The sequence below is a fragment of the Phyllosticta citriasiana genome, assembly GCF_038021145.1.
Source record: "Phyllosticta citriasiana strain CBS 120426 chromosome Unknown IWZ02scaffold_16, whole genome shotgun sequence".
NCBI classification, from domain to species: Eukaryota; Fungi; Ascomycota; class Dothideomycetes; order Botryosphaeriales; family Phyllostictaceae; genus Phyllosticta; species Phyllosticta citriasiana.
This window is the reverse complement of record NW_027117293.1, coordinates 74,400-100,805: the sequence shown is the minus strand read 5'-3', so window position 1 is coordinate 100,805 and position 26,406 is coordinate 74,400. Positions and strand designations below refer to the sequence as shown.

The 26,406-nt window shown below is 55.0% G+C and overlaps 10 protein-coding genes across 10 annotated transcripts; 8 read left to right on the top strand and 2 right to left on the bottom strand.

Annotated features, from left to right (window-relative positions):
• Window positions 1–478: 478 nt before the first annotated feature.
• Window positions 479–1,912, top strand: IWZ02DRAFT_385536 (uncharacterized protein; the record flags this gene model as incomplete). The annotated part of the gene is made up of 2 exons (XM_066765409.1): window positions 479–718; window positions 845–1,912. Coding segments are annotated over 2 exons (1,308 nt in total), but the record flags the coding sequence as incomplete, so codon positions are not given.
• Window positions 1,913–3,140: 1,228 nt separating this feature from the next.
• IWZ02DRAFT_462355 (uncharacterized protein) lies at window positions 3,141–4,022 on the top strand (the record flags this gene model as incomplete). The annotated part of the gene is made up of 1 exon (XM_066768275.1): window positions 3,141–4,022. A coding segment is annotated over exon 1 (365 nt), but the record flags the coding sequence as incomplete, so codon positions are not given.
• Window positions 4,023–6,026: 2,004 nt separating this feature from the next.
• Window positions 6,027–8,570, top strand: IWZ02DRAFT_494112 (uncharacterized protein; the record flags this gene model as incomplete). The annotated part of the gene is made up of 3 exons (XM_066769994.1): window positions 6,027–6,982; window positions 8,024–8,085; window positions 8,137–8,570. The coding sequence occupies 3 exons, from the start codon at window positions 6,027–6,029 to the stop codon at window positions 8,568–8,570; spliced, it is 1,452 nt and encodes a 483-aa protein (XP_066618638.1).
• Window positions 8,571–9,540: 970 nt separating this feature from the next.
• On the top strand, window positions 9,541–10,102 carry IWZ02DRAFT_436680 (uncharacterized protein; the record flags this gene model as incomplete). Its single annotated transcript, XM_066766557.1, has 2 exons — window positions 9,541–9,544; window positions 9,600–10,102. 2 exons carry the CDS (start codon window positions 9,541–9,543, stop codon window positions 10,100–10,102), a joined length of 507 nt encoding a protein of 168 aa, XP_066618637.1.
• A 940-nt stretch (window positions 10,103–11,042) lies between these two features.
• Window positions 11,043–12,200, top strand: IWZ02DRAFT_436679 (uncharacterized protein; the record flags this gene model as incomplete). Its single annotated transcript, XM_066766556.1, has 2 exons — window positions 11,043–11,046; window positions 11,101–12,200. The coding sequence occupies 2 exons, from the start codon at window positions 11,043–11,045 to the stop codon at window positions 12,198–12,200; spliced, it is 1,104 nt and encodes a 367-aa protein (XP_066618636.1).
• A 659-nt stretch (window positions 12,201–12,859) lies between these two features.
• On the top strand, window positions 12,860–13,438 carry IWZ02DRAFT_436678 (uncharacterized protein; the record flags this gene model as incomplete). The annotated part of the gene is made up of 1 exon (XM_066766555.1): window positions 12,860–13,438. The coding sequence occupies one exon, from the start codon at window positions 12,860–12,862 to the stop codon at window positions 13,436–13,438; it is 579 nt and encodes a 192-aa protein (XP_066618635.1).
• Window positions 13,439–16,520: 3,082 nt separating this feature from the next.
• On the bottom strand, window positions 16,521–20,469 carry IWZ02DRAFT_93404 (rab-GTPase-TBC domain-containing protein). The gene is made up of 3 exons (XM_066771435.1): window positions 19,112–20,469; window positions 18,223–19,064; window positions 16,521–18,175 (listed from the first exon to the last, which is right to left on the bottom strand). The coding sequence occupies exons 1-3, from the start codon at window positions 20,269–20,271 to the stop codon at window positions 16,788–16,790; spliced, it is 3,390 nt and encodes a 1,129-aa protein (XP_066618634.1). The 5' UTR covers window positions 20,272–20,469; the 3' UTR covers window positions 16,521–16,787.
• Window positions 20,470–20,589: 120 nt separating this feature from the next.
• Window positions 20,590–22,756, bottom strand: IWZ02DRAFT_462349 (Hsp90 co-chaperone Cdc37). Its single transcript, XM_066768274.1, has 3 exons — window positions 22,518–22,756; window positions 21,483–22,468; window positions 20,590–21,434 (listed from the first exon to the last, which is right to left on the bottom strand). The coding sequence occupies exons 1-3, from the start codon at window positions 22,539–22,541 to the stop codon at window positions 20,924–20,926; spliced, it is 1,521 nt and encodes a 506-aa protein (XP_066618633.1). The 5' UTR covers window positions 22,542–22,756; the 3' UTR covers window positions 20,590–20,923.
• Window positions 22,757–22,799: 43 nt separating this feature from the next.
• On the top strand, window positions 22,800–25,664 carry IWZ02DRAFT_93379 (P-loop containing nucleoside triphosphate hydrolase protein). The gene is made up of 2 exons (XM_066771433.1): window positions 22,800–24,851; window positions 24,906–25,664. Exons 1-2 carry the CDS (start codon window positions 23,016–23,018, stop codon window positions 25,467–25,469), a joined length of 2,400 nt encoding a protein of 799 aa, XP_066618632.1. The 5' UTR covers window positions 22,800–23,015; the 3' UTR covers window positions 25,470–25,664.
• IWZ02DRAFT_93380 (uncharacterized protein) lies at window positions 25,665–26,389 on the top strand. The gene has a single exon (XM_066771434.1). The coding sequence runs from the start codon at window positions 25,860–25,862 to the stop codon at window positions 26,229–26,231; it is 372 nt and encodes a 123-aa protein (XP_066618631.1). The 5' UTR covers window positions 25,665–25,859; the 3' UTR covers window positions 26,232–26,389.
• The last annotated feature ends 17 nt before the right edge of the window (window positions 26,390–26,406 follow it).

Below are 26,406 nucleotides of genomic sequence, written 5' to 3'. Positions count from 1 at the left end.
GTTCACTGCATGTCCTTGGCCTGGCCTGCCCTGTCCTGCACGAGGTCTGGTTAGGTAGGTATTGTATCCCACTCCAGCCCGCTTCGTCTCTCGTCAACATCGCCCACACACACACACACACACACAACACCAACACCAACAACAACTACAACAAGAACAACGCCCACGCCTCCCCGCCCGAGGACATGGCCAGCTCCCGGATGCCCCAGTAGCCCGACGACTCGAATTTCTCCCCCGCCAGACCCTGCATTGTGAAACTCCCTAGGCGCACTTCACCGCCCGGGACTGCGCACCTCGACAGGCAGGCACCAACACCACACCACCACTGACGACCGCGACCGAACCACAACAACACCACGACACCCGACCCCCCCCCATCACGATCACGGCAACGACTGAACTCACGACCGCCCCCCGACATTCACGAGCCGAACCACCAACCGTGCCCCCGAGCGCGCACATACCCACCACACACACCATGGCATCCGCGACCGATGCACCGCTGGCCTCGCCGGGCTTGGCCAACGGAACCCTCGAAGAGCAAATCGCATACTACAAATCCCAGTATGAAAGCCTGGAAGCCGAGCTGCAAGACTTTCAGCAGTGCAGCCGCGAGGTCGAGTCGGAGCTCGAAAGGGACATTGAGCAGAGCGAGAAGCGCGAACGCCAGCTCAAAGAAAGACTGGAAGAGCGAGGCTTTGAAGTCGACGAGTGGAAGGTGAGTTGCCCTCTCCTCTGTCCGCCGCCGGCGGCCCCCCGCGTCGCTGCTTGCGACCATCTGGCGATCGCCAGGGGTCGCCGTCGCCTCTCTGTCGCGGAGCGGAGCTAACATGCAGCGTGTCAGGCCAAGTGCAAGCAGGCCAAGACGGAAGCCAATGGAGCGCAAAATGCCCTGCAGAGGGAAATCACGACGTTGCGGGAGCAGAACCGAGCCATGACGCTCAAGCTGCGCGACATCGAGGTCGCCAACGACGACTTTGAGCGCCAGGCCCGCAACCAGACGTCATCGCTCGAAGACCTCGAGGGAAAGTACAACGTCGCCATTGAGCGCAGCGTCATGCTCGAGGAAGAGATCAAGGTCGGCGAGCAAGAGCGCGAGGACTTGCGGATAGAGAACCAGCGGTTGCGTGACGAGCTGTCGGACCTGTCCATCGAAGCCGACATCATCAAGGAGAAGTTGAGGGCCGCCGAAGAGACTATTGCAAGGCACATGGAGCAGAAGACTCATGCCTTTGTCACTGGTGCTTCGGTAAGACCGCGTTCGCCCGTGTCAGAGACTTCCTCTTCTGCCACAACGCTGTCTTCCCCGACCACGACCACCCCGCCGCCGTCCAAGTCGAAGCGCTCCAGCGCTACGACTCCCCCCTCGCCACGCTTCACCGAACTGCCGGACCGATCCTCCAAGGGCTTCGACACATCGCAAAGGAGACGACCCCTCACATTTCAAGACAACACCCCGCGAGCAAGAGACTACGGCGCAGCGCGCTCGCGGCACTCACGGGCCCCGTCCGTACCGTGGAGCTCCGTCAGCGGACGCACCACGCCGGGCACCACGACTCGCAGGCCGACGGCAAGCCACTACTCCAAACGCAGTGGCGCCGACGGTGCTTTGCCTCGCACCGGTTCTCTGTACCAGATTCGTGGGCTAATCAGCAAGATGCAGAAGCTCGAGTCGCGCGTCCACAATGTCCGCAGCAAGCTGCCCGCGCCCACGCAGACCCCGCCTCGCGCAAGTCCTCGCGGCGGCAGTGCTATGAGCAACCACTCCAATGGTGCCTCGGGCATCACTGGGCGCTCGGCGGCGCGCACGCGGACCAGCGGCAGCACGACGAGCTCCACGGCGGGCGGTGAAACGGGCGTGAGCAAGCTCAGCTTCAGCACTGCAGGCGGTGCAAAGGCCCCGAGTTCAGCTGGTCTGCTCCCTGGGGCGTCGAATGGTATTAGCAGGCCAACCAGCCAGGCCAGCGAGCGCAGCGGCGTTAGCAACGCCAGCGGCCAGAGCGTTTCGTACAGGCGGCCTCCTAGCCGTAGCACGGCACTCCCACCCACTCGCAGTAACACTACAGGCGTCCGTCCCAAGACTGCTGGCAACATGAGCGCCCGTCCACCCAGCCGCGGAGCTGTCGACAGCTTCTTTTCTGCCTCTCTTGGGCCTTTTGCTAGGAGTAGCACCACCGGTGCCCAGCGCCCGGGCAGCAGCCAGGGTCGCAATCACACGCCAACGCCGTCACTGTCTCACGCCAACACGACCAACTTTAGCAGCAGCCTTGGACCCAACTACCAGCGTCCCACAGGCCGTAGCCGCGCCAACACGGTGAAGCCCACGCCTCCTCGTCGCAACTTTGAGGACGACACGCCGACGCCGCCTGTGCCTAAGCCCCGCGACTTTGGATTCTCGACGCCCGTCAGCCGCAAGCCAGACTTTACGCGCAGCATGGGCCCAGGCTCCGGCATCCCGACACCGACCAGCGGCGGCGGCAGCGGCATCCCCACCCCCACGGCGCTGCCGAGACGGCCGAGCAGAGTCTCGCGGAGGTCGAGTGTCAGCGCACACGGTCCGCGGTCCATTGCTCCGCCGGGCTCTGCGGCGCGCGAGCGCGAGCTGAGTGAAGTTGGCGAGACCTGGTAAAGGGGCATTATTCGCGCCAGATGAGACCTGTTGGAGGATGAATTGTGTGGCTACACGCGCGGGGGAATGTGGAGCAGTAGAACAGGAGGCGACTGAGACGACTCGGGCTGTCCCTGCCCCCGGCCACACGTACAGACAGACTGCCGCTGTGCAGCCATCACAAGACCCTCTTCGGCCACAATTATGAAATCCGGAGTTGGGTTCGCTTGTCTTTTTCCCCTCATCCCATCATCTATCGACATTGTCAGAGCAGAGAGCCAGATACCCGGGTTTCCTTATACGGACTCCACCTTTTCGAATTTTGTGGTGTTTTTGAAGATTGCGGGGTTTTCCTTTTTGAGAGAAAGAGAGAGTATACTGGGGGAATTTCTTCCCCTACATCTTCTCTTGACAGGCGTTACCTATCTGGCTTTCGGCTGGCATATCGGGCGGACGGCGTTGTTGCTGCGTTGCGCTGGTGGTGCTTGCTTGCTTGCTTGCTTGCTTGCTGCTGCTGCTGCGCCCTTTTCTCTCTTCTTCTTCTTCTTCTTCTTCTTCTTCTTCTTCTTCTTCTTCTTCTTCCTCTTGGGATTGCTACGTCGAGTGCAAATCTCCATCTTTTTGCTCCTCTTGCTGCTCTGTTGCCCTTTGCGAGCGAGCTGCTTCGACCTCCACCTCCACTCATCCATCGATACTACGGGTCCCTATTCGTGGTACTTCTTCCATCCTCGACCAGTCTTCTCATCGACCCAACATCGCACGACCGACGACAAGACTGCCACTCGATTCGTTGGCATGAATAGACATACATGGATCCAGACTGCTGCCACGGTCTGTCCGCCTCTCTACATCGAAATCTACGGCAGAACACAACAACGACAAAGATCCACGCGCCTCTCTCTCATCTAACCGACCAACCCATCGACCGACCGATTCACCGAATCGACTCCACCACCACACAATAGCTTTGCGAGCATGATACCCCCACCACCCACCGGCCGACACTTGTGCATCTGCTGCTTTGCTTTTGCTTTTGCTCCGATTTTGCTTTTTCTCCGGCGCCGCCGCTGTGCCGATGTCGCATGCACGCACGACGCACCCGCTCTTTGCTTTGCTTTTCTTTGTTGCGGGTGGGCTTGTTTTGCGGCTCTATGGCTTGTTGCTCCGGTAGCTCGCTTGTCCGCTGCTTGCTGCTCGCCCGCCAGTCCGTCGCTCCCATCATATTTTACCTGGGCGATAACACGAACGAAGAGACCGCCGCTCCCCTTCCTAGATACGCCTGCGCATTCCCTCTTTTCCCTTTTCCTTTATCTTGTCTTGTTGATCGGTTGGTTGGTTGAATGAGCGAGAGTCCGAGGGTGCTGCAGTGCCAAGCGCAAAAAACAAAGTAAAGAAACAACAACAACAACAACAAAAGAAAGCAAACAAGGAAAAGAAAAAAAAAAAAAAAAAAAAAACCAGAACAAAACAGGAAACAAAGCGCACCAAGGCTCCCTGGCTCCCTCACTGCACTCGTCAATCAACCATCAATCATCAACCGACACTGAACAATCAAACTGACACACCGACCGTCTTTGAACCGACCGACCACGAACGACCTTCTTGCTTCTCTTTCTCTCCCTTTTCTTTGCGCTTTGATTTGCTTTTTTGCACGCACTTGTTCAATTTTTTTGGTGGCTTAAAATCACCTGTGTCACATCCTACTCGCCTGCTCCGTCAGCTGGCAGTTACAGTTACTAGAATGACCCCTATTCTCTATCTAACTATCAATCGAAACCGAAACGAATCACTTATTGGAAAAATTGACTTTTTTTTTTCTTCTGCTTTTTGACCTTTTTTTTTTCGCTTTTTGCGGTGGTGGGGTGCGTACGTACGTCCGTGCGTCCGTGGAGTGAGGGTGACGGACGTTTTCGTCGCTTTTGTCGCTGTTTTTGTTGTTGTGGTTGGTGGAGCGGAGTGAAGTCTTTGAGGCGATTCCCATCTTCTTCGTTGGTTCACCACTCATGGCTCACTCCGCGCGGGGGCTGTTTCTTCGCTACCTTCATACACATGTGAGGATTGATGGGTGGATGGATGGATGGAGCTATTGTTGCCTGGTTGATGAGGACACTTCTATCTAGATAGTGCTTGCGGTGAGGTCGACGCGGAGTGATTGACCAATTGATTGATGGACTTAGGCAGGCAGAATGGAACGAATGGAAACTCTCATGGAACAACGGATCGAAGCGCTGCTGGGAATCGGCATCCGGACTGCCATGCTGTTGTGTGGATGGACTAGAATGAACAAGAGCCGAGGAAGAGTTGAACGGGAAATAGAGAGGTAGTAGGTAGATGGGATTGATTGATTGATTGGTTTATTATTCAAGCCATGGTGTCTTTACCCAAGCGGCAAGGCATGTGATTAAATCGAACTTCACTGTAGAATTCCGGATTGCAGGTAGTGGTTTTGTTTTCCTGTCGTCTTGTGTCCCTCTCTATCTCTCTCTTTTGCGTTTGAACACGCGGGCTGTCTACTTTTCTCTTCACTACTCTACTCTCCTCACTCCCCCTCCCCCCGCTACCTACCCCTTCCTTGCGGGCAAGAGGGCTTTGTTGTGTTGTTCACCGTTAGCTGCTGGCTGCTAGCTACAAGCTACCAGCTGCCCGCCGGGCTTGGAGGGGCTTTGGTCCTGGTTGGAGATTGTGGTTGTGGGATTGCAGTGCTTTGTGGGATTGCTCTTGGACTTGTTTTGATTTGCTAGTTGTCGGAGGCGGCTCTGGACTTGAATTTGGAGGGGATGTGCCGGCGAAGGAGGAGAGAGGGTCGAGGAGAGAGAATGAGGTAGCTTCAGCGCTTTTCCGGCGGCGAGAGCGGGCGGGTGCGCCGGTGCGTGGCGGGCTTTGTTGAATCGTTCAATGCTGCTGTTCGCTTGGTCTTCAAAGTTGTCAGCTGTGCGTCTACTTTCTCCAAGACGCTCCTCAACTGCTTTTCCGCACAAAAACCGGGGCGAACGAACTCCTCACTTCGCGAGTCCACTCCAAATGAAAGCACAATCGATTCCCCCAACATCGCTGCTATTGTGAGTCGCCGTTTCGGGAAGCGCAAGGCTCATTCGGGAAAATGTGGCGTCTTTTTCCGTCATCCGCCTGCTCTTTGTCCCTTTGCTGCTCAAGATTTGTAGTCGTTGTCTGGAGGCAAGAGGAACATGATTGACAGACTCCAGGTGATTGAAAACACAGACGTTTGCGGCAGCCTTGTCTTTGCTGAGTATTTAATCGACAGGATTCTGCGCTCCTTTTCGGCCTGCGATGATTGCTCCATCTCCTTGTTCAAAGTGATTGATCCTGGACGCTGCCATTCGGCTCTCTCCTCCTATTCCCGTCGAATACTCAATTTCCGCCCGAATTTCTTCTTCTGCACTGAGCCAAGTCACCAACAATGGCCGATTCAATTACAAAACAGCGCGTCACGGAACTTTTCGAAGCTATCGAAGCTGTCCGCAACCCATTCTTGCGCTCCGAGCTCAAGCACCGCCTGCACACCTTGACCCACGAGTACCAAACCAACAAGAGCAGGCGAACACCTGAGGGTGACACGTTCGAAAAGCTGTACGATGACGTCGTTGAGGCGCTCTCCCAGAGCAGCAAGGAGATTCAAGAAGCAGCAAACGACAACACGTCTGCGAGCGCCAGACTGCCCTTCTTTGGCCAACCCAACCGCCCTGACGCCTACTTCGCCGAAATGGAGCGCCGCAAGCAAGAGCCCTTCTCGCCGGAGCCCACCCCGCAACCGCGCCGCCCTCTGCCGGCCAAAGACAGTACGATCCGGGGTCAGAACATCATGCACAACGCCGTGTCCGAGCGCAGCCGCGAGGACGCCCGCTTCCAGATGGCGAACGTCTCGCGGGCCTGGGACAAACTCGGCGGCCCCGAGAGCTACTGGAACAAGATGAAAGCGCAGTCGGGTATTGCAAACAAGAAGGGGAAGGGCAACAACGTGTCTTCTTACACGCCCGCCTCCCGCCGCAAAACCACGGCCAACGCCAACCCCTACGCAAGCTCCGACTTGACGCCAACACCGCGCGATCGGTACACAACACCCTCTGCTCGCCCCGCCGGACGCAACACTAGCGACTCGCGTATCTTCAAGAAACCCACTGCTGCGACGCGCACGACGCGACTGCCGCCTGCGGGCGCGGCGCCGCCGCCCATGGCGCAGAACCTGCAGCAGCTGTCCAACTACATCAGGTCGCAAGGGCTGCGGCACGACAAACGGCCCCAGTCGCTCCACACGGCGCAGTCGCTGCAGACGATGCGCGATGCCGATAACGATGTTATCATGCGGGGGTTGGCCCAAAGGCGGCATCAGCGGAATCAGTTTGGGAAGAGGCGGAGGTAGGAAGGGGGTGGGAGAGTGGGAGGGGCCCACAGGGGTAAGGGTGTGAGCGAGTTGGATGTTCCATTGGTTTCTTGAGAGGTGTGATCTGGAGCGCATGTTGCTGATTCCCGGGTTCGTGTCGCAAGTCGTGGTATTGCAGTCCATCTAGCCGTTGCTCTCTTTCTGCATTCAACTTCTTCAGACCCCTTTGCGGGAGACGTAGTCATTCAATACTCACTTGTGTTTTTTCTGACATGTCGACAGCCTGATCTTGAAGTCTGGCTTTCCTTGCAATTGCCTCATGCCTCATAAAACTCATTGGACGCCGCAGTCGGTGTTGCAGTGTTGGTTTTGACCGCCGGCGTCGCTGCCACCCGCTACACTTCAATAGTTCAGCGCACCCCAACCTTTTTGGCCACCAAAAATAGTCTTACCCGACACTTGAATTCTGAAAATTCCCGTCACAGCCATCGCACAAAACAAGTTTGGTTACTGTTCACCAGTGACCCCTGAGTACATCTACCCCTGAACTTGCCAAAAACGTTGAAAGAATCTGGTCAATTTGTTTGTAAATGTAAAGCAAACCCCTATTCGAAAGACCATTTGTTCAAAATTCGACGTAGTATCGATAGATGGGGGTAGTGGGTGCAGCTTTGGGAACCGGCATCCTGGGCGAAAACACTATCACGCCGACATCAACATTGCGCCCACCTCGGCGGCTGAGTCAAAAGTTTTGGCCGCGGGCACTTTGCGCCGATGATGAGTACTTATATTCGAAGTCTTTCTTCTTTGACCGTCGACCGCACACGTCCTCACAGTTTTGACCATTGCACGCACCCTCGCAGGTTTGACCGTCGACCATCGTACCATCCTTCCAGTTTTGAGACTCGACCGTATATATCCTCACAGTCGCAACTTGTGCGTCGTCGTCTTGCACGCCGCCTTCATCCTGCGCGCCGACCTCATCCAAACGTCGACCTCACCAACACCTCTTACTCAACCTGTACGTCACCCGCCGCTGCCGTGCTATTTGCTGATCGACGACTGACCTCTGACAGCGGCTCTCAAAACATGTCTGGACCTCAGAACCCCAGCACCACCACCAACATGGGCAACATGGGTGAGTCTCCCGAAATACTTGCAAGTAGCGTGTGATCTGACAAACAACTAGACGTAACCGACGTCCAAGACCCACACCGCTGCCGAATCTGCCATGTGCGCGTCGACGGCAACACCCACCGAGCGCTCGCCGCCCACTTCGCCGCACTCCACCTCGGCGAAAAGCTCTACAAATGCGCCGTCTGCAACAAGATGGCCACAGACAACTTTGGCACGCTCAACCGCCACATCTGGAGGGCCAAGGGCCACCCCCGCGACGAGGCGCAGCAGCGCAGGGTGGACGAGGAGAGGCAGCGCGATCAGGCGCGGAACAAAAGCAGCTTGAGTGAGGCCGAGATCGCAAAGCGCGAATTCGACCAGGCGGTCGAAAACTTCAAATCGGCTGTCACAGGGTTCTCGGAGATGGTGGAGAAGATGGCCAAATCCAACCACCTGCAGCTCAAGGGCGCTGACAAAGAGACATCCGACAGCGAGGCCTCCAACTAGGTGCTTGACGTCTTGTGTCCGGACATGGGTCTTTGGAATGGAGGGATTTCTGCTGGAGGAGTTCTTGGTTCGGTTCAGTCGGGAAGCATAGAAGGGTAGATATCGGTCAGCCCACTCCCAAGTAGTTCGGCAAGCTCAATAGATTTGGTTGCTCTAATGGCAAATTGCCCTTACTTGCGCTTCCTGACTACCACACGTGCCATATTGCGCCATCCTCTCGATCAGCGTCGTAGTCGTCCTTGTGAGTTGTGCCTGTGCCAAAAACCCACTTGACAGGCAGCACCAAGCGGCTACCTGCCTTGGAGTCGTGTGGTTACTCATGTGCCTGCCACCGCCGTTCCCATCCCCAACGCTATTTGGTGCAATAACGACACAAGACAAGGCCGTGTTGGCAGGAAGTCACAGTTTTCGACCAAAAGACTGCCTTTTAGATGAACCATCTGCTCACCACTGTCCCACTTTCGCACGCCACTTGACAGTTTGCTCTTCCCATATTGCACTTGTATTCCCTGCTCTCATGTTCAAAGTTGTGATGTCCCAATTGATGATGATTTCCCGGAAGACAGTGCCGCTTCAACCGCCGTGGGAACTCGGTAAAGACACCATTACGCCGTTTACGACACCTTCACGACGGGCATGAGACCTTTGCGCCAGCTGGCTGTGACTCTACAGCTTCCTGGCACCTGAAGACGACTAATACGACTCACAAGGCGGACCGTGGCGCCAAGGGGCAGTATTTGAGAAGCTCCAAATCCCTCTATCCCGGCCTGCCATCCTCAACCCTACACAACCTGATCTTCCATCTTCAATCTCAAGCATCCAGACCTTCCGCTTCCAACGTCAAATCCTGACTTCCACACACCTGAGGGCTATCGTCCTCGACCTTATTCTCCAAACAAACAATCTCTCGAGATTTTCAATCCTCAAACTTTGAGTTTTCGGCGTTGAATATCCCAGATCATCTCTCAACATGAGTAAGCCTCACCTGCGGAAGTCATACAAGTACTTGCTGACGGGAGGAACGCATAGCTACAGAAATTTTGAACCCATACTTCTGCCGTCTCTGCGGCCAGGACTGCAAGCGCAGGAATCGTCTTGCCGAGCACTTTGCCCATATGCACCCGGGCCATAAGCCATACAAGTGCCCCTCCTGTAACGGTTGTGACACGGACAACCTAAGCAGCCTCAATCGCCACCTCTGGAGAGCAAGTGGCCATGAACGCAACCCACAGCAGCAGCGGAAGGTGGATGAAGAGAAGGAGAGTGACAGGAACAGAAGAAGGGAGAAGAATGCAAGCAAGAAGCAGACAGAGGAGGAGCAGGCCCGTGAGAAGGAGACCCTCTTGGAGTCGCAGCGCCAGTTGGAGGCTGAGCTCCAGAGTATCTCCGAAGCCGTGAGTGGCGGCGAGACTGGCGAACTCCCATCGGGTGAAGAGAAGAAGAGGCTCCATGATCGCGGCATTCAGCGGCAAGAGAAGCTCGACGAATTGGAGGAAGCCCTCGAGGTCATGCTTGCGCTAGTCAACAATTAGGACGACAGTGACGGGTTCGAATTTGGCGCTGGCTTTGACAACACAGGGTCTTTGATTGAAAGAGTGGCTTTTCGAGGGGCCATGGAGTCCAGGGAATACAGGGAGTCTTTGGCTATCTTGGAATGGGGATCAAGCCGAGCTTGAAAATAGTCACCTTTGGCTGGTGGTGGAAATTGAGCGGCGGCGGGGTTTTCTTTGTCGAATTGATCTTGAAGAATTAGGATGGGATAGGTCAGATTGGAAATCCGACAAGCGGATACGGATCGTCGACGGCTGCAGCTGGTCTTGGTGCAGCGGGCGGTATTTACTTTCTCAAATTGAACAAATTGATGTTGTGGGCGCCGGCGAGCGTACCTGCTTTAACACTGCTGTCCATCTTGACAACTCCGCCCACACTTCGTTTCTTGACCATCCCTCCTCTCTGCACCTCTCTCAATCTTTGTTTTGGTTTCCGTGTTTTGCGCCAGCTCAGCTTCGTCGTATCTCTCTTTCTGTCTGCACCTCTGTCGACCGCCTACCGAGCCCCCCAAGTCAACCTCACAACACCTCTGCAATTCTGCATCCGCGTCCACTGTGACGCGCCTCGGATCATCGCACTCTCCTCATTATCGCCGTCGGCGGGGGTCATCGCGCCAGCTTGACCTCGCTGTACCTCTGTCTTTCTACACCCACGTCGGTCAAGCTCTGAGCGCTTCAGCTGGCTCTACGTGGCGCACTTCATAAATCGGCAGTTCTTCCTGACGGTCGACGTCTCTGCAGGTATTCGCAACGATCCTACCTGATCAGATCTCTTCTATTTGTGCTACTAAGTCGGTCAAACCATGAGCGTGTCAAACATCTCTCTGCTGACTTATGCTGCAGAGCTGGAAGGCGGCATCACGATTTCGCGTAACTCCACTCTTGCACTCTCAACCGTACATATAGTACTTTCTGTCTCAACATGGGTGAGTCCTTGCTCTCTTCGTTCAGCTCCCCTCACTGACGACGTAAAAACGCAGCGACCTCAACGGACATGAACAATGCGACTCGCTGCCGCTTCTGCGGTGAAGATTTTCACTACCACACGAAGCTGATCAGTCATTGCAAGGCCAACCATCCTGGTGAACCCGTATACCGATGCAATGTTTGCAACCTGGTGACCACGAATGGGTTTTACCCCCTCAAGCAGCACCTTGAAGGGCCTTGCGGACATCCCAACGCCGCGCAGGAGATTGAGCAGCTCAGGCTCAAAGCAGCGTCCAATCCCTACACGGAAGATGCCACAACCAACATGGACTCGGTCTTTTGGCGCACTACTTGTAGGTTCTGCAGTCATCTTGCAGCCAATGAGAAGGGTCTGCTGTCCCACGTCAATACCCAGCACAGCTACGGCGACCATATGTTCAAATGCGGACGATGCTTCCACTTGGCGAGTACTGTGAGCAATTTCACCAAGCACTTCGACTTCTGTCAGCGCCGGGCTGAGCGCCTGGGCTTGAGCAATGGCCAAGACGACAATGGCGAAGTCGAGCCCATGGAGGGAGTGGAATGTTCGGCGGCGACGCAAGACGAGGCTGGACCTCAAACTCCAACGCAACCGACCCGCGGCCACTTCTCCCAGAAGCGGCTGCCAGGGACTCATTCCGCCAGTGATCACGCTTCCCAAAGCCCCCCAGCGCAATCAGAAGATGCTGAAGTCTACCAACGTGGAAGCCCCCGATTCAGCATTTTTGCAGGCCTCGCTAGCACAATCATGCCGCAGCTCATGGAGCAGCTAGTCCCTGTCTTGAAGGAAGAGCTGGGAGAAGTCATCAAGTCAGCGGTCCACCAGGCTCTCGGCAACGAGCAGAGCCATGGCAAGTCCAGTGATGACACTACGACGGTGAAGGATGCTGGCCAAGGTACAAGGAAGGAGGCACTGCAGGCGGAGGTTCATCAGTTGAGCGTTCAACTGAATGAGTTCGCGACCAGGCTTGTCGAAGTTCAGGAGGAGTTGCGGGGCATGGAGGAGCAGGATGTGGATGAAGAAGAAGAGGGGGAGGAGGAGCAGGAGGATGAGTACGAAGAGGAGGAGAAGGAGAATGAGCAGGAGAGTGGAAGTGACGACGATGAGGAGTAAGAGCAGGTCCGCCAATGACTAGGCAAGGGACTTCGATGCATGGCGGGTCAACGGCAGCGGGAAGAGTGGCAAAAGGCCAGGGCGGTTGGATCTCTGGGTGTGTCAGTTGTTGGATAGAGGACTTGGGCTTGCATTGTGCTATCTAGATTGAAAGCAGAAAAATGATCAAGAAGCCTGCAATCAACTCCAGATTCGTGTCCGTCGACTATGATTTTGCTGAGCTGCCCTCGACTGCAAGTTTGAATGCTTGGTCGACAACGGTATTGTTAATTCAATTCTGATGGTTACGTTGTTAAATTTGGTTGTTGTTGGAGCCTCGAGCGTCGTCGAATATACACGACCGGGCACCATTACCTGACACTTCAACCTCACGACCAAACGACCTTTTTCCTGAATACCCAAATCACGTACCTACTCCTCTGGCTCTTTGAAGCCTCGACCCTTCTGTGAGCGGTTGTTACCGTTTCGCGCTGCCAAAACACCAATCTCTATTCCGACGCCGCCGCTGCATGTTGACGTTTTGCGCGCCGCTGCGACGTTGAGAAAGCCCACGTCAACTTCCAAAGACTAGTAGGCCTCAACATCTACCTTCCTCGGGACAACCTTTTCTAATGAAGCAAGAATAGCCCCAATTCGACTCCAACCGTCCTGACCGCAACATGGAGGCTCCGCGCGTCACCAACCTTAACAACCCGACCCTCTGCCGCTTGTGTGGTCATCAGTGCCGCACACACAAGGACCATGTGGCCCATTTCGCAGCTTACCACCCTCATGAGAAAGCTTACGCCTGTCCAGAATGCCAGTGGTGTCAAAGCATGCACCACAACCAGCTGCTCCGCCACCTCAGAGAGGGTTGTCGCGTTGTCCAGGCCAGGATTCAGGCGCACAATGATAGAAAGCGTGTGGAGGCCCGGGCCAGGATGCTGGACGAAGAGGAGGCGAGAAAGGTTAAAGAAGAGGCAAGAAAGAGCGCTCGGAAGCGGATGCTCAGGGCGGAGGCTCGTCGCCTCAGGGTCCAGCTCAACAAGCTGGCGACGAGGCTAGTCGAGGTGGAGGAGAAACTGCAGCACTCCGACGCTGAAGACTACGAGAACGAAGTTGATGGCGCTGGTGGCTTGGATTGGGAGCTTTCCAACCAGGAGACGTCGGAACAGGTTGACGGAGCGGAGAACATGGACACTGAGAACGACGACGACGACGACGACGACGAAGAGGAAAGCGAGGAGGAAGATGAGTAGAAGGAGGACGGCCGGGGGTCACATGAGCTGGCTGGTCCTCAAGACGGCGATACATGAAAAAAAAAAAAAGCCGGGCTTGGCTTGCCATCGGGTAGGCTCGATTTCTTCTTCTGCTTTGCTTCTTGCAAATCAAGAAAGCTGAGCCGGCCAAACAAAGAGACGCTTGCAGGGCTCTAGTTGCAAACAAATACCAAAGCTTCCCTCTTTTTCGATGCTGAGGGGTTAGGGCGGAATGTTGTGGATGCTTCCACTTGTCTTTGGTTCGCGAGCCCTTGGACTCCCGCGCGACAGAAGGCAGCAAGCAGTCAATCCTTAAATCGCTGGCACTATATTGCTGTTGTCTGCTTCGTCGTCACGTCGCTGCTGCCGCGGGCGTTTGTTTTCAATCAAGTCGGATTGTTGAGATTCCTGCAAGACAATTTCGAAAAGGAAAAGAGCGCCGAGAACGTGTCGACCTCTGCGTGTTGTTGTCGACATCCGGGCTGGCGCGGACGCCATACTTGCCACGACACTTCGAAGCTTCGATGCACAACGAGTTTTGACCGCAACAAAACTTTTGTGATTCCGTCTTTGTCTTATCCCCAACGCTATTAGCTACTCTTGCTTCGTTCTTGCGGCGGCTACCATCACGCGGTGCTGACAACATCGCCATCCACCTTCTTCTTCTCCTCTCACCAACTCAACCAAAGCCGAGTACTTCTTGCTCGCCCGCTGCGACTGGGACCAATTTTCACCATTTGGAGACTCTCATGCACCTCAACGTCTTCCCTTGTAGTGCCTAAGCCATTTGGTTCGAGTCATGCGCAGTCACCTTTGCGCCGACGCTCTCCCGCTGGCAGATTCCTGACAGCGTCACTTCGCAGCAAGCTGCTTTGACAGCGTTCCGGTTCGACTTTTATGCAAGCGAGCAACCTGAACAGGGATCTGTTGAAATGCTCAGACGCGGCGAGGGTCCACATTGACGACAATCAGGAGCAGGTTCATGGTCAGAAGGGCTTGGAAATCGATGGAAATGAAGATGAAAGAACCGTCAAGGATGAGGGAGAGGTAGAGAAGGACGTTGTGGTCATGAACAAAGAGGGAGTACGCTGCGTAAGACGATGAAGGCATGATTGAGGCTTCTGCCCGTGTGGAGCAAGCGAATGAGCTTGATACGTACTCTCTGGAGGAGTCTTTTTCGGAGCAGAAGGAGATTGGGTTCGGCCCTCCAGGCTGTGATGCGGAACTGTTGGCACGAATGGCTGCTTCCAGTACGCCGTGCTGCCAGGAAATCGGTATATCGTCGGAGGAGATTGCGAAGATGGCCTTCTGATGGGACAAGATAGGGATTGGGCGAAAATGTAGAGTATTTGGAAAGCCGTAGTATATGGCCTGGTAGTCAAGAAGTCGACGGCTTGACTCATGCCTGCGCCCCTGGGGAGAACGGCAATCGAGGACCACGACCTTCCGCAACAAATGTTTTCTCTCCGTATTCGACCATCGATACATCTTCTTGTTTCGCGTACCGGTAGAAAGCATCGAGCAGGATTGACACCAGGCTTGTTATCTCGTGGCTTTAGGCGCTGGTGGCAGTGACAACGTCGTACCTACCTCGACACTTCAGGGCTCCGTCACGTCGATGTGCTCCAGTACAAACGGTTGTTGTGGTACCACATTTGTCTCTTCGAAACCCATGAGCCAAAGTCTCGATCTTTCAGCTCATATCCCTCGCTCTTTGGAGGTCACTGTTTCTTCGACTTTTACCCCCTCCCCCTCCCCCGGCGAGAAAATTACTCTGACCGTCTTAGCTCACCCTATTGCCTACTCCCTTTGCAGTTTGCACAACAACTTCTCTGTCGAAGAGCCTCTTGAGCGCACCCGTCAGAGCAATCCCAGGTCGCGTCCGCGCAGTTCAGATTCGCCATCTCGCCCGCCGTTCACTCAAGGCGACAGACATCCACCACTGTGGCGCAGAACCAAAACGTCTTGCACAGCTTGGCCAAACAATCTGCGATTGTATGAAAATCCTTTGCTCTTTCCTCTTTTCGATTCAAAGCCTCGTGGGGCCGTGGTTTCTCGGCCATGGATGAGTCTTCAATTCCTCCTTGACCTCTGTGTAACATGCTGACCATCTTCAAAGCAAGCAACGCGACAAAGATAGAGAGTGCAAAGCGTTGCTGCATCTGTGGCCAGCAGTTCTCCGACCACTAGGGCTTTGTCGACCATCACCGAGCAGAGTACCACGACGGCAAGGTATACCAATGCGGTGAGTGCCTGATGTCAACAAATGACTTTCGAACCCTCAGAGGCCACATCAGAGAGCCTTGCAAGGGCAATCAGGTCCAAGAAACGGAATTTGAACGAAGCGGCTCAAGATTTGTTCTCTCCTTATGCGTGACGAATGCCAATACGGAGGACTGGCGTCGCATTTGCAGGATTTGCGAAATCCACGAGGGTTCGAAAACGTCTGTTCGAGAACACTTCCTGCGAGAATGGCATTGCGGACCGAGGAAGCTCTTCTGCATTGTCGGATGCCTCCACAGGCTCCGGTTCCGGCGAAGGAGGTGGCGCCGAAAGTACCTGATCTGAAAAACATGAGCCGGAGTGTGACGGCACGCAGGACGACCAACAAGACAAGGACGAGATGAGCGCAGAAAATCTGGAAGAAACCAACCCGGACAAGGCCGACTACCAGAGCCAAACTTCGAGCGGCGAACTGACAATCCAGACAACACAAAGCTGGATTTCGCGCTGTCAAGGACTCGGAAAGGGATCTGCTCAAGGTTATGGCCGCCAATCAGTCAGCAGATCTAGCATAAACCTTCGACGGATTTGATTAGGAATATCAGTAGTTCGCCCAGACGAAGCTGACGCGATACTTGTTGCCCAGCTGAGAACGCGATCCCGAACACAACGGAGCGAACTACCCGCACTCCACCATCCACATACCCGTGGTAGGGATCATCACAAATAATGGTTTGGCTCTCGATTTGATCAGCTCCGGCAACACCACAGACGTCTCATCCTGGGACGCACGCTTGTTAGATCAGACTACTGTGGTTCTCCGCAGAACGTGAGTAGGAATGGAACCGTAAAACCTGCAGCAGCAATTGACAAAGGTTCGGAAAAGTACTGCACTTGTCCCGGACTTGTGACATCATCCTTGGTAGTTACGCAAACTCCACTCTGCACCACTCCTCCACCAGGCAGAGCAAGACCACACCAAATGCATTCAGTGGCTGGCCGAGGCGAAGAAGAAACGCACAGGAATGGATTCCAGGCGAGACAAACAGGCCAGAGAAGATGGATGACGCTATGAGAAGGTAAGCAGGTAGGTAAGTAGGCTGGTCCAATACTCTCTCTTCTACAACTACAACGTCGACCCGCGGTCAAACTCGACGACCCGCTTGCTGGCTGCGCTTCCACTTCTCGCCCGATTGCTCGCGTCCTGTTTACCTGCTTCGTCTTTGCCTGCTACCGCAGCAGCAACATCTCCTCCACCGCCCTCATCCGCATCTACCAGATCCTGCCCCTTCTTGTCATCGTGCACCTGAACGTCTGCAGCCTCAGCGCCCTCGAGCAAATCGCGATCACCTTCAGCACCACCACCCTCCTCATCGCCATCTTCGTCATCGTCCTGGCCCGCCTTTGCACCGCCCGGCGTATTCTCCATCTCGCGCTGTGCCTCGTCCATGCGGCGCTTAACCTCAGCAGCCACGCGCATGCCGTCGCTGACAATGTTGTCCAGCATGCCGCGGAGTCCTTTACCCGGCGGCACGACGCCACCGGTGGATGGAACGGTTGGGAGACCGCTCCCGAGGCCAGATGATGCCGTGGGCGTGGAACCCCCACCAGGCGGAGATACCTTGCCCGCGTTGGCAAAAGTGGTTAGAGTTGCAGCTGGCACGACGGGGATGTCTGAAAGGCGGAAAGAATTGGAGAAGGCGCGGTCGAAAAAGTGCTCGAGGGTTTCATCGGCGAGGATGACCATGCGGAAGGTTGGCAGGGTTATGTAGAGGGGGTGCGCGGGGTCCAGGGCGAGGTTGGCAGACGTTGCATCAGGCCTTGGCGAAGTGGGGGATTTCGCGGATGATTCTGGGACAGCAACTTGGGTGTTGATGGTGGGTTTGCTTGCAGGCTTGGCCGAACTATTGTCGTCGACCTCTATTAAATTGTCCTCGTCATCTTCATCACCGATGCTGAAGTCGTTCACCGCGTCGGCGGTGTCCTTGACCGCGGATTGAGTTGCCTTGTTAATCTCATGTCCAGGGTCGGCGTATTCGAAACATCGCCGGATGAATGCCGATATGCTGTTAAGAATAGCCTCATCGTCATTTTCTTTTTCCGGGTCGATTGGATTCGCGGGTTGCAAAGCGTCAGTTGAACTTGATGCGGAACGAAGCTCGAGGCCGCGCCGAGTAAGGAAAAGAAGCGCTTCGGAAATCCGGAGAATGCCCTCGCGGTCAACTTTGCCGTCCTTGTCGTCATCATAAAGGTCGAAAAAGTAAGCAATGTTGGCCATGATGTCTTTGGATCCTTTGACCGCTGCAAACCCAGACACGACGTTTTGAAGGCTCAATTGGCCGTTGCCATCCCTGTCCCAATGTCTAAATAGACGTTGCATGAACTCGTGGTCGGTAGGCTCAGGACCACTGCCCCACGGACCAAGACTAGGTTTTGTCTTGCTCCAATATGATTGCGGTTGTGGAGGATCTTGAGGAGCAGTTGGAGAGTCTGTAACAGCCCATCTTGCGATCCCTGTCATAGTCAGAAACGATGAAGTAACAATGTGCGTGGGGTCTTACCGGCCAAAAACTCTCTGAAAGCATCATAGTCCATTTGCGTGGGACTAGGTCCTAGGGCCACACGACCCTTTTCAACGTCGCTGCCGAAAGAGAAGCCTGTGATGATTTGAGAAGCTCTCATCTTGCTTGCCCTCTCTTTGCGTTCTTCCTCTTGCTTTGCCAACTGGGCTCTTTGCTGGCGTTCGTAAAGCACGCCATAGAATCTATCGTACAGGAAACCAAGATCGTTCGTGCTGAGCTTCTTGCTGTCGGGACCGAGATTGCGCAGCGAGGTACGTTTTGCGAAGTTTTCAATATTCTCCAAGACCGCGTCTTTGTGCTTGGCCCGCTGCTCCGAAATTGTGTTTTGCGTAATGCCCGCAAACTCTTTGAACGCAATGACCATGAGCTCTTGGAATTTCGTGACCGCTCGCAACTTGGGATTATCCGATTTAGGGTGAGCTGATTCATCCAGACGAGCAAAATATGTCTTGAGGACGGATATGAAAGTTCCGTCATCGGTAGCGTCCAGTAGCTCTTCGCCGTTGATCCGGAGGATTGCTAGACCAATCTGGAAAAGAACTTTGGGACCCTCAAGGAAGAAAACATCCAAAACACGAAAAGCAAATATCAGGGGCATGGAATTGATGTAGAGAGAGAGGAACCAAGGAAGGGAAACGACCGAGAGCTGAATGTCTTGTTTGACGAGATGCTCCCAAAGAATCGGCATCGTCTTCTCCACAAGAGATTCAAACACGCGCTGGTCCAAAAGAGTTCCGTACATGGTCGTCGAGTAGTATCCTGGGAGCAGTCGATCACACAAAACGGAGAGGATGAAAAAGGCCTGCGATTCGGACATGTATCTGCTGATATCAGCGGAAGTGCTTCAAGTCACGGTTATCACACATACATGAGGAGCGCAGCAACAACGATGTTCATGGCCTGGCAGTATCCAACCCGGGGATTGGTCCAGCTATAGGCAGTCAGGACTCGTCTAAGTCGATTGATTCCCTCATCGCTTTGAAAGCCGGGATACTCGGGCAAACTCCTGTTAAGATCCTTTTCAATCTCGTCTATTGCCAGAGACTCTCGGCCCTGGTTCTTCGATATGGTATCTTCATAGAGCCTGGGGTTTTGGAGACGGAGAAAGAATGAGCCCGAGGTAAGCTCCCAGATTTCGCCCCTCAGACGGTTCGGAAGACCGACACGAATGAGTTTATGGAATGTCGGCTGGCGCATCAGAGTCGCGTTGCGACCATTCTCGCGAAGATACTCCCGCCACAGTCTGATCTTGGTAGGTTCTCGCAGCTTGCGAGGGTTTCCAGGGTACTTGAACTGGGTGCCCAGACCAGTATCTGGCGGTTGCCTCTTGGGCTCACCCTCCCTGTCTCCTTCTTTGGGCTTCCCGTCTTCTGACAACAAGTACTCCGAGTAGCAGTCTTGTATCACCGTCTTCAAGTTCTCGACATCCTTGACGCCTTCCCGCAAACCGCGCTTTAGGCCGTCGCAAAACCTTTCGCATTGTTGCCGAGTGCCAGCCAGCTGGATGGTCAGCTTCTGCGGCACGACGCCCTCCTTTTTCGCCTTGTTCGAATCAATGAGACCGTTTATTGTCGTTATGGCTAGGGCAAACATGTAGCTCTGGCTATGCAATCGCTCGACGCGCCTGATGGTGCAAAGCGGGAGGGTAAAGCCGTTACCGGCCGGGCCTGCGCCATGTGTCTGTCCGGTAAAGGCAGAGCTGGAACTCAGGCTTGCGCTCGACAGGAAGCTGCTGCCCTGTGTCGAGAAGCAGAGGAACTGTTCGCTGAGATGCAGCTTTCCAATGTAATGACTGCCCTGGCGAGTGTCGGCGTTGGATGCGCCATCATGGGCTCCGCGAGAGGACTGTGGCGCGACGAGGGTGAGCTCGGCAGTGATCTCCTGCAGGGGATTCTGATTCTCCGGGAGGCGGAATTGGTGACGGAAGAGGGTGGCTTTCGAGGGTCGACTTGAGTTTGCAGTAGACAGGGACAGCGATGGCTCAATAAACTGCTGGGCTTTCGCTACCAGATTCGAGATGTTGAACATGGTGGGAGACGTGAACGGAGGGGCTGGCTCATTTAGCTGCAGTAGCTCAGCTGTCAGCGGAGAGTTGGCGGCCTTGACTGGCAAGGACGCAACTGACGCTTCATAGTATGCGCCAGGCGGAGGGAGGAATGCTGTCGGCAGCGCGTCACGGCTTGTTGAGTGAGGAGAGTAGTACAGCTGAGGTTGGGTTGGCGGAAGTTGACCTGACGTCTGCCGCGGTTGTGACGAATGCGAGCGGCTGAATCTCGGATGTTTCAATCCCTCGCGCCAAAACATCGACCCTGGCACATCCATGGATGCTGGTTGACGGCAGCTGTGGGTAAACACTCTTTGCCCTGGTTTCAACCGTGGCTTGTCGTTAGAGAGCGGCTAGCGCTTTGTCAATCTTGACTTTCATACATTAGACCCTTGCCCGTGGATGCAATTCAGTAAACTCTTTGCGAGAGGGATAGCATTGCTGCCAAGCTCGGAGAACCCCCCTTGCTCTACCCATCGTCTTCCACAAGCTGGACTTGCATACGATTATGTGTTCTATGAGCGATGTAGCTTGATCATGGCAGTCTGCGAGTCTCTTTTGCTCAACGCCCAGGATGAAACATTTGCCATCTGGTGAACGCGTCACCAAAGACAGGCCAGAAAGGGAGCATGAACCTCATTCGGGGTCTGCAGCTAGCTCTGACTCTTCCACTTCGCCCGGCATACGGCCTGTCCTCTCAATCTCCTTCACCCTTGCCTGACCCTCCTCGGTCGTGGCGTCAATGACTCCCTCCTCTAAGCTCAGCATGCCTCCATTACCCAACTGCTCCACAATCTGCTCCGCCTCATCTACACTCATCTTGGCCAAGACCTTGTTGACCTCGTCCAGCTTGCCGCTTTGCAGTGCTCTCTGCAGACCGGGCGGGAACGAATCAAAAATGGCTCGCGCAGCCTTGGCCTCCTCCGACATGGTTTCCGGGTTGGACTCATCGGCTGCAGGGGGTACACGGATGCTGATGGTGGTGTTGGGATCCACAGCGTGCAGTTGGATTTGTTCGACGCCTTCAGGCTGCGGGTTGTTCTTGCGCTCTTCTCTGATTTCTGCAGCGCGCGTGCGGATGCGGCCGTACGTGTTGTTGACGTCATCCAAGAAGAGCTTCTGAGCCTGGTGCTCCTTGGTCGTGATGCTGCGTCACATTAGGAAATGAGACCATTATGCAAGTGCAACTACTTGCCGTTTGAAAAATAGCTGTACTCCATCGCGGCCCAGTTGGCGGCAGTATTGCAATAGCAGCGCTTGATGCACGCACTGGTGGGAGTACTTGTGCTTTTGTTCGAGCTCGGCATCGAAAGCCTCGACTAGAAGACCATCCGTCTCGCTCTCCTTGAGAATGTTGGGGTGTTCCGAGAGGAATTGCAAGCACGTGCGATAGTCGCCGACGGGGATCTTTGCAAACTCCTTGGCGTCCTTGCTTGCCACGACGTTGTCCGGGTCGTCGTCTACATTTGCGCCGTCTTCAATGTCCGCGTCTGCGCCGGATGACTGGCCAGTGTCCGTGCGGCCTGAGAGAGCAGGTCTGCCGGGGTTCAGCAATTCAACAGAATCGGCCTTGTGGGTCAAGCTCGAAGTAGAGGGCTGTTCCGAGGTCTTTTTTACGTTGGAGTAGTCGAAGCCGGTCTTGAGGTCGTCGCTGGTAATGTGACGAGCTGCTTCCTTTTCCAACTCTGCAAGCTTTTCCAGCAATTGCCCTTGCAGGCCAGCGACCTTTTTCTTTTCCTCTCCCAGCTGTTCTATGAAAGCATCGTAGCGCTGCTCGGGCGTTGGCTTCTTCTCATCGACCTGCTTCTTGACCTCGTCAACCAGAGCAGCCATCATTCTGGAATATGTGGGCTTTTCCTTGACGTGGGTGTGTACTCCCTCAGGAGGCGGGGGCGGCGAGTCCTCTGAAGGGTCGGCAGACTCTAGCATGGACTGGAAGACGAGCTGCTCGACGTTGTCCGGGTTGGAAGCGTCCTTGTGCGACTTGAGAGCTGTGAGGAGGTTGTCGATTCGTAGCAGCAGGCCGTCATTGATTATGCGCTCGTACTTGAGGGTGGTGATTTGATGCTTTCGCTGCTCGCGCTCCATGTGGATTTGGTTCTGCTTTGCGCGAATGAAGGAGTTTTTGTCAACATTTGGATGGACTTCAACGTCGGAGTCATCGCTGAGCTCCAGCTGGTCCTTTAGGCTTGTCAGACGGGAGATTGCAGAGGGAGACTGCGGGACAAACCCATTTGCTGTAGTCGATGGGCATGGTGATGCAGGTGGCGCTTGCGACGGGGATGCGGGGCTGGGTGACGGTAGAAACAAACGCTGGAAGACAATGGTTGGACGAAAAGGAGGCGAAAGAGGACAAAGTGCGAAGAAGCAGAGGGGAAGAAGGGCAGAGGAGGAGGAGGTGGTGGTGGTGGCAGAAATGACAGCTTGGGCTGGCAAGCTGCTAGCGCGACGCGGGGCCTTTGGTTGGTTCATGTTCTTCGCGATTCCGCAGAACTCGGACCTTGATGCGGCCGACGACTCCCTGGCTCCTGGTATGATCGCATCACCACTGTCTTGGCCTACTTCAACTTTTTGTCCTCTGTCTTCCTTCACCACCACCCATGCCTGCAGCCGCCAGCCCGCCCGCATAGCTCGTCTCCGAATTGGTAGCATCATGTTCAGCTCGTTCCAACTGCTTGCAACCACTCATCCACTTTGCATAGCCCGTCGGTAACTCGCCGGCTGAACAATGCGCGCATCAACCTCCATGTTCCAGCGCGGCTGGAACTGTCGGGGACTTGTTTCTCAAGCCTCCAGGCAATCCTTCGAAAGTCCAATTGCTCGCTCCGTGGCCGCTAGGCTCGCCAGCTCAAGGACTTTTTCCAATCCTGCCTCCCCAATTACCGCGGCCGCGTCGAGAACGTCGACGTCACCGCTCAGCCGCGGACGTATTCTTTCTACCGCACCACTGAACACTCCTCCATGGTCCATATCCGCCTCGATTCGAACATTCACCGCCTCCACAAAATATGCCGAACCCAAAAAGTCGTACAAAGATGAGATGAAGGAGCAGGGCAAGGAGAACAAGGAAGAGAATGACGATGAAGACCAAGGCTTTTCCAAATCGGAAAAGGCCGCGCAGGCAGCCAAAGTCGACCTCAGCGCGAAGCTGAGCAGGGGTGGCAAGAAGGGCGGCATGAACGAGATTTTGCGACTCGTCAAGATTGCCGGCCCAGAGGCCAAAACCCTCGGCATGGCCTTTGTCTTCCTGTTGATATCCTCTGCTGTAACCATGTCTATACCCTTTTCGATTGGCAAAATCATCGACATTGCAACCTCTGCCGAAGGCAACAAGGAACTGCTTTTTGGACTGGACGTCACGACCTTTTACGCAGCCCTCGCTGGAGTCCTCGTTATGGGAGCCGGAGCCAACTACGGACGCATCATTCTCCTGCGGATCGTCGGCGAGAGAGTTGTTGCGCGGTTACGTTCCCAGCTGTACCGACGCACACTGATTCAGAACGCCGAGTTTTTCGACGCCAACAGAGTGGGAGACTTGATTTCTCGCTTAGGATCGGATACAATCATTGTCGGCAAGAGCATTACGCAGAATCTCTCAGACGGTCTTCGCTCCCTGGTCAGCGGCGCAGCCGGTCTTGGTATGATGGGCTGGGTGTCTTTGAAACTCACTGGAGTTCTTGGTATCATGTTCCCACCCGTGGCCGTTTCCGCGTTTCTCTTTGGGCGCTACATGCGCAACATTAGCCGCAAAATTCAGAAGAATCTTGGAACTTTGACAAAGATTGCCGAGGAGCGTCTGGGAAATGTGCGCACAACCCAGTCCTTTGCTGGAGAAGTCCAAGAGGTTGGCCGCTACAACCGCCAGGTCAAGAGGATATTCGAACTGGGTAAAAAGGAAGCCATTGTTGCGGCCACGTTCTTCGGTAGTACCGGGTTGATGGGCAACTTTACCATCCTGGGCGTGCTGTATGTCGGCGGTGCCATGGTCAAGTCTGGCGCCATTAGCATCGGAGACCTCTCGTCCTTTTTGATGTACACCGCGTACGCAGGTTCAAGCATGTTTGGCCTTTCGGGATTCTACTCGGAGTTGATGAAAGGCGTCGGAGCAGCCAGTCGTCTTTTTGAATTGCAAGACCGCAACCCTACGCTACCTCCGACAGTCGGCGACCCTGTCAAGTCGGCGCGTGGTCCCATTCGTTTCGAAAACGTCCACTTCAGCTACCCCACCAGGCCGGCCGTATCAATCTTTCAAGACCTAACCTTTGAGATTCCCGAAGGCAAGAATGTGGCCATTGTCGCACCCAGCGGCGCGGGCAAGTCGACCGTTGCCAGTCTTTTACTTCGCTTCTACATTCCCAGCCAGGGCCGTATCCTGATCAATGGCAAGGACATCACGCAGATGAATGCGAAACAGCTGCGCCGCAAGATTGGCTTCGTCGGCCAGGAACCGGTGCTCTTCTCCGGCACCATTGCCGAAAACATTGCCTATGGAAATCCCAACGCAACAAAGGCTGAAATCATTGCCGCGGCGCGCAAGGCCAACTGCCAGTTCATCAGCGACTTTGTAAGTCTCGCCCACCTGCTCATCAGACAGACCAAGCTGCTAACAAGTATACAGCCGGAAGGACTCGAGACCTCGGTCGGCGCTCGCGGCACGCAGCTTTCTGGCGGCCAAAAGCAGCGCATTGCCATTGCGCGCGCGCTGCTCAAGAACCCGGACATTCTCATCCTCGACGAGGCGACGTCGGCGCTCGACGCTGAGAGCGAGACGCTGGTCAACCAGGCGCTGACGGCGCTGCTGCGCGGCAACAACACGACCATCAGCATCGCGCACCGCCTCAGCACCATCAAGCGCGCCGACCGCATTGTCTGTTTGGGCAATGATGGTCGCGTCGCCGAAGAGGGAACCTTTGAGGAGCTGAGTAAGAGCGGAGGAGCATTTTCCCGGCTGATGGAGTGGCAGATTAGTGGCGGTGAGGTCGTGCAAGGCGAGAGGGGTCCGCGCGTCAGTGAGCGCGAGGAGATGGAGGCGGAGGCTGTTACCGACGTGGAAGAGGAGCTGGAGGATGGGGAAGAAGTTGAGGATGTCGAGATTGATGGTGAGGTTAAGAAGGTGCGCAAGGGCGAGATTGGCGCCGGTGAGAGGGAGGGTGAGGTGCTTGAGGAAGCGAAGAGGAAGTGATGAGATGGCGTGGTTGAATATCCATCCATACGTTTCGCTGTCCGCCTCTGCCTGCACCTCACCTCCCTTTTTCCTCCCGCTGTACCAACAGGCGAGTTTGTGCCTGCACTCCTCGTCTCTCCTGCTTCGCTGCTCCTCGCGACCCTCGGGTGTGCTCGCTTCTCTCTGCAAAAAAGCGCACCACCCACATGGTACCTGAACCGGGCAAAGTCGAGCTGGGATCCAGCATCACCACCACTACCTCCACCAACACACCACTCTACCACCACTTATCTCCTCTCCCACACCCTCAAACAGTGTCACAAGCAAAAGCGAGCTTGCAGATGCGAAAAGAAAGAGCGGCGAAACATCGGGAAAAGACTACAGTTACAGTAACTGGAACGTTGACAAATGGAAGGATGGATGGACGCGACAAGCCTTGGGTTTCGCACAGCGTACGGTAGTCGTCACATGATTCTTGCTTTGCTTTTTTGTATCATAGAAAACTCTTCTCTTATGTCTCACTTGATTCTTGTCGCGCTGCTCTGCTCTGCTCTGCTCTGCTCTGCCACGGCGTCGATGCCTGGCTTGATGGCGCCGTGTCCAATCTTTCTGCTCTCCCTCTGCACTGCCTTCGTTGATGTTGCCGATTTACATGTACCCGTTCCATCGAGCGAGGGAGATCTTGTCTTGTCGTCGTGTTATGGCATCTGTGATGTTGAAATTGAGCCACGTTTGCTTGCTTGGCAGTCACGTAGATGGCGGGAAGTGGGAGAGGACTAAGAGAAGCGCAGGTATCTCTGTCTGCTAGGTTGGCCGGTTGTGTGGGGATTGTTTCGGGCTTCATGGTTCCGCAACAGGGCTCCGCCGGCATATCCTTGAGGCTGTTCTTGGTTTGAGTGATCGCGTCACTGCATCATTTAATTCTTTCTGCGTCGTGATACTGACCGTAGCGACT

What these genes read in the sequence shown, in the direction of transcription:
- IWZ02DRAFT_93380 (XM_066771434.1), top strand. Translation starts at nt 25,860, where the DNA reads ATGGAAGGATGGATGGACGCGACAAGCCTTGGGTTTCGCACAGCGTAC.
- IWZ02DRAFT_462349 (XM_066768274.1), bottom strand. Translation starts at nt 22,541, where the DNA reads ATGCCCATCGACTACAGCAAATGG. An exon ending in CCATCGACTACAGCAAATGG is followed by an intron (nt 22,469 to 22,517) that starts GTTTGTCCCGCA and finishes ACAAGCCTAAAG; the next exon opens with GACCAGCTGGAGCTCAGCGA. An exon ending in GTACAGCTATTTTTCAAACG is followed by an intron (nt 21,435 to 21,482) that starts GCAAGTAGTTGC and finishes AATGTGACGCAG; the next exon opens with CATCACGACCAAGGAGCACC.
- IWZ02DRAFT_93379 (XM_066771433.1), top strand. Translation starts at nt 23,016, where the DNA reads ATGCGCGCATCAACCTCCATGTTCCAGCGCGGCTGGAACTGTCGGGGA. An exon ending in GCCAGTTCATCAGCGACTTT is followed by an intron (nt 24,852 to 24,905) that starts GTAAGTCTCGCC and finishes ACAAGTATACAG; the next exon opens with CCGGAAGGACTCGAGACCTC.
- IWZ02DRAFT_93404 (XM_066771435.1), bottom strand. Translation starts at nt 20,271, where the DNA reads ATGTTCAACATCTCGAATCTGGTAGCGAAAGCCCAGCAGTTTATTGAG. An exon ending in GTTGTTGCTGCGCTCCTCAT is followed by an intron (nt 19,065 to 19,111) that starts GTATGTGTGATA and finishes TGATATCAGCAG; the next exon opens with ATACATGTCCGAATCGCAGG. An exon ending in TTTCAGAGAGTTTTTGGCCG is followed by an intron (nt 18,176 to 18,222) that starts GTAAGACCCCAC and finishes TGACTATGACAG; the next exon opens with GGATCGCAAGATGGGCTGTT.